This window comes from Carlito syrichta, unplaced genomic scaffold (assembly GCF_000164805.1).
Source record: "Carlito syrichta isolate Samal-C Ts95f unplaced genomic scaffold, Tarsius_syrichta-2.0.1 Scaffold307196, whole genome shotgun sequence".
NCBI classification, from domain to species: Eukaryota; Metazoa; Chordata; class Mammalia; order Primates; family Tarsiidae; genus Carlito; species Carlito syrichta.
The window spans coordinates 1,649-6,113 of NW_007251292.1; the positions used below are offsets into that span (position 1 = coordinate 1,649).

Sequence of the window (4,465 nt, forward strand, 5' to 3'; positions counted from 1 at the left end):
GTGGTATCACATTATCAGACTTCAAACTTTACTATAAAGCTACAATCATCAAAACAGCTTGGTATTGGTATAGGAACAGGCATATAGATCAATGAAATAGAATTGAGATTCCAGAGGCAAAACCTCAATTTCTCAACCAACTCATCTTCGACAAAGCCTCCACCACTTACCACTGGGGAGAGGAGAACCTATTCAGTAAATGGTGCTGGGAAAACTGGCTGACCACATGCAGAAGATTGAAACAGGACCCCTATCTATCCCCATGCACAAAGGTTAATTCCAAATGGATCAGAGACCTAAATATAAAACCTCAAACCATAAGAACCTTAGAAAATGAAGGAAATACCCTCATGGAAATCGGAACTGGCATCCAATTCCTGAACAAAAGCCAAAACCCACAGCTCATAAGAGAGAAAATAGACAAGTGGGACCTTATTAAACTGACAAGTTTCTGCAAAGCCGAAGAGACCATCAAGAGAGCAGGGAGACAGCCTACAGACTGGGAAAAAATATTTGCCAACACCAGTTCAAACAAAGGCTTAACATCCTGGATCTACAAGGAACTCAAACGTGCTGAAAAGAAAAAAACAAACAACCCCATTATAAAATGGGCAAAAGATATGAACAGATACTTCACAAAGGAAGACATCCGAGCAGCCAACAAACACATGAAGAAATGTTCAACCTCACTAATCATCAGGGAGATGCAAATCAAAATCACCCTGAGATACCACATAACTCCAGTCAGAATGGCAATTATCAACAAGTCAAAAAATAACAGCTGCTGGAGAGGATGTGGTGAAAAGGGAACACTTCTACACTGTTGGTGGGAGTGTAAACTAGTGCAACCTCTGTGGAAAGCAGTGTGGCGATTCCTAAAAGCTCTAAATACCAACCTCCCATATGACCCCGCAATCCTCCTACTGGGAATATATCCTGAAGAACACAAATCACTCTATAAAAAAGATACCTGCACACGCATGTTTATCGCAGCATTGTTCACAATAGCAAGAACCTGGAAACAGTCATGCTGCCTGTCAAAAGAGGACTGGATTTTAAAAATGTGGTACATATACACGATGGAATACTACGCAGCCATAAAAAAGAACAAAATCATGAATTTCGCAGCAACCTGGATGGGACTAGAGTCTATAATACTGAGTGACCTCTCACAGAAACAAAGATCCGAGTATCACATGTTCTCACTCATATAATGGACCTTAAACATCCAATGCAATACCATACGAAAATGACTGACAGTACTGGGAAACTATGGTGGGGGGAGGGAGATGGGATTAACAGTAGCAAATATCTGTCTGGGAACGGGGAAACACCCCATATCAACAGGGTGCCTGAATGAAATGCAATTGTATACCTAGCCCTTAACTGTACCCCACAACTTCATAATAAAAAATAAACAAATAATTTTAAAAAACACAAAAAAACCTCCTTATAGTTGAAAATAGAAATGGTCTCAATTTTCTTTATGCTTTCTTAAGACACAGCTATGAGCAATGTGATTCATGTTTTTTACCAATTTGGAGAATGAATCATTGATTCACAAATTTTCTTTGTCATCAATACATGAATGCATGTTATTAATTTATTTAAAATAAATGTTTAGTAATTAGGCATTAATTGTATTACATGATTTAATTATTGCAATAGATTGCAACAGAGAGAAAAATCTCTTTTATCAAGTCTGAATTACAAACTACCCTATTAATCAATGTTATTGTACAAGCAACTCTCAAATATTAACAAAATATTTACACATTTTATATATTATAGAAGTCAGAAAGCTTCTTGGTTCTTTCAGCTACTTGCCTTTTGGTAGCACTGACAGTTGATTAGCAACATTATAGGAGCAGAGTATTTCAAAGCAATCTTAGTATTCACCAGCAAATAAATGCTAGTTATTACTGATTTAGCTAAAACATAAAATAAGATCTTGATGAAGAATGATTGGAAATCTTGACCTAAGCCTTGAAAATAAGATTTAAGGATTATGTATGATTTTCATACATCAATTCTTATCATGTATCTATGCTTCCTTTGATTTCCATTAAGAAAATTAAATGGTCTGAAGTTTCAAGTTCTTTACAATTCTATTTTCTACTTGTTTCGTATATATTCCTTTAAAAATAGTATTATAATGAGTTTCTTTCAATGTTGACCTGACTGTGGTCTAGAAAGATATTTCTCATACATGTAACAATAAGCATTTATCACATTAGAATGATTTTAGGAATTCTATGATACTATAGCATAATATTACATGTCATACCCAGTGATGTTCTTGCAGGGACTGCATCTTTATTTATCCAAAAAGACACCCAAGAAAGAACAACTGTCAGAATGCATGGAATGTAGGTCTGAATAGTGAAATATCCCATTCGTCTGCTCAGATCAAAAAAAATTGTCATGATGACATAATCCCCTGGAAGAAAAGATATGCTTTATTTTAGCTATAAAATATATATAGCACAGATCCCAAGTGATAGATTTAATACAAATGTCATGTAATGCTAGAATTGCTCACTGATTAGAGTTTTCTCCTTACCAGAGATTGTGTGAGAGATTTCAGTTGAGTTCCGTAACCCCACAAATGCAAACTGATATAATCTCCAGTATTTAGGATCAGCCACTTCCACAGAGGGCTTTTTCCACTTATATTCAATTTCATTTTTAGGGTATCCATCTAGAGAAAAATTAAAGTAAAACATATAAATTAGCAAGATCAGAACCCGATACCCCTGCAATAACTAACATTAGGCAAAGATGAACACTTAAAACTTCCTTTTTTCTATTATAAGATATATGCCAAATACAGAAAATCTGCATAAAATATAAATGTGAGTTTATTTATTTATTTATTGAGTTGGAGTCTCACTCTGTCACCCAGACTGGAGTGCAGTGGCCACTCCCGGCCACCGCAGCCTCGACCGGCTGGGCTCCTGCGATCCTTCCGCCTCAGCCTTCCAAGTAGCTGGTAAATGTGAGTTTAAAGAATAATCATATACTGATCAAACAGAAATAAATCATGTAATCCACTTCAATCAAGAAATAGAACCTTGCTAGCATCTAGAAGAGTCCTTGTGTTTATCCCAATACAGTACTAGCCTTGAAATCTAGAGGTAACAACAATCCTGATCTCTGTGATAATCCTTCCCTTGTTTTATTGTTATAGATTTGTTAATATGAATCTCTGGAAACTATAGCTTAGTTTGGGATGTTTTTGAATTTTGCTTAATTGTTGTCATACTTAATACATTATTTAACATCTTCTAATTTATTGTAGCTAAATTGTTGAGTTGTAAACATGCACAAAATGTATCCACTTTACTATTATAGTCACTTGTAATGTTTCCTATTAGCTATTACTACCATTGCTGCTAGCAACATTATTGTACATGCCTCCTACACAAGGGTTTCTGTAGAATATACAGGTATGGAATAACTGGGCCATGGCTCACATATAATTTCAACTTTCTGAGGTAGTGCTAATCTTTGTTCTGTGAATAGTATACCAACATAGTTGCTCATTATCCACAATATGAAAGTTCACATGAATTCATATCCTCAGTAATCCTGATAATGATTCTTCATTTTTACTGATTCATGAAGTGTATTCTATTTCACATTTTCCCGAATACTAATAAAACCTAGCATTTAAAAATATGCTTATTCCACATCTTTGCAATTGTGACTTGTGCTGTGATTAACATGCAGGTGCAGGTGACTTTGTTATATAACATCCTCTGTTCCTTAGAGTAGATACCTAGTAGTGGGACTGCTGGATCAAATGGTATATCTACTTTTTGTTCTTTGCGTAATCTCCTTACTGCTTTCCATGCCCATCAACCAATCAGTGAATAATAATGAAAATGTGGTATGCATACACCATGGAATATTACACAACCATAAAAAAGAGTGAAAGTAGGTCCTTTGCAATAACATGGATGGAACTGGAGAATATCATCTTAAGTAAACTGACTCAGAAACAGAAAGTCAAACATCACATGTTCTCACCACATGTTCTAAATGATCACAAGGTGAAAATAATAGACACTGGGGACATTAATAAAGGGAGAGGGAGGGGAGGAGTTGGGATTCAGAAACTACCTATGGGGCACATTTTTCACTATCTGGGGAATGGGTCACCTGAGATCCAATCCCCACCACGATACAATATATCCATGTAATGAATACGCATGTGTACCCCCGAATCTAAAATTTAAAAAATTTTAAATATATTTATATACTATTGAATTTCTTATTTGGAGAACTGCTCCCTCAATTGCTCATTATTTTATTGTTTTTTATCTATTTTTCTGTCTTTTGTAAAAATTATTTGTGTATTCTGAATACTAGTCCTTTGTTAGTTGTGTTGAAAATATTTTTGTCATTGCAATGTTCACAAATATTTACAGCCACTAGACTTATTAAGTATGAGTACAACTGC

At 35.2% G+C, this 4,465-nt stretch overlaps 1 protein-coding gene across 1 annotated transcript in view; it reads right to left on the reverse strand.

Annotated features, from left to right (window-relative positions):
• Window positions 1–2,261: 2,261 nt before the first annotated feature.
• The window catches only part of LOC103266464 (gamma-aminobutyric acid receptor subunit gamma-1), a 57,457-nt gene continuing 55,253 nt past the window's right edge, over window positions 2,262–4,465 (reverse strand). The window contains exons 6-7 of the mRNA XM_008064099.2: window positions 2,564–2,701; window positions 2,262–2,440 (exon numbers count right to left, since the gene is read on the reverse strand). Coding sequence (XP_008062290.1) covers window positions 2,262–2,440; window positions 2,564–2,701 — 317 coding nt within the window. The remainder of the gene's footprint in view (window positions 2,441–2,563; window positions 2,702–4,465) is intronic.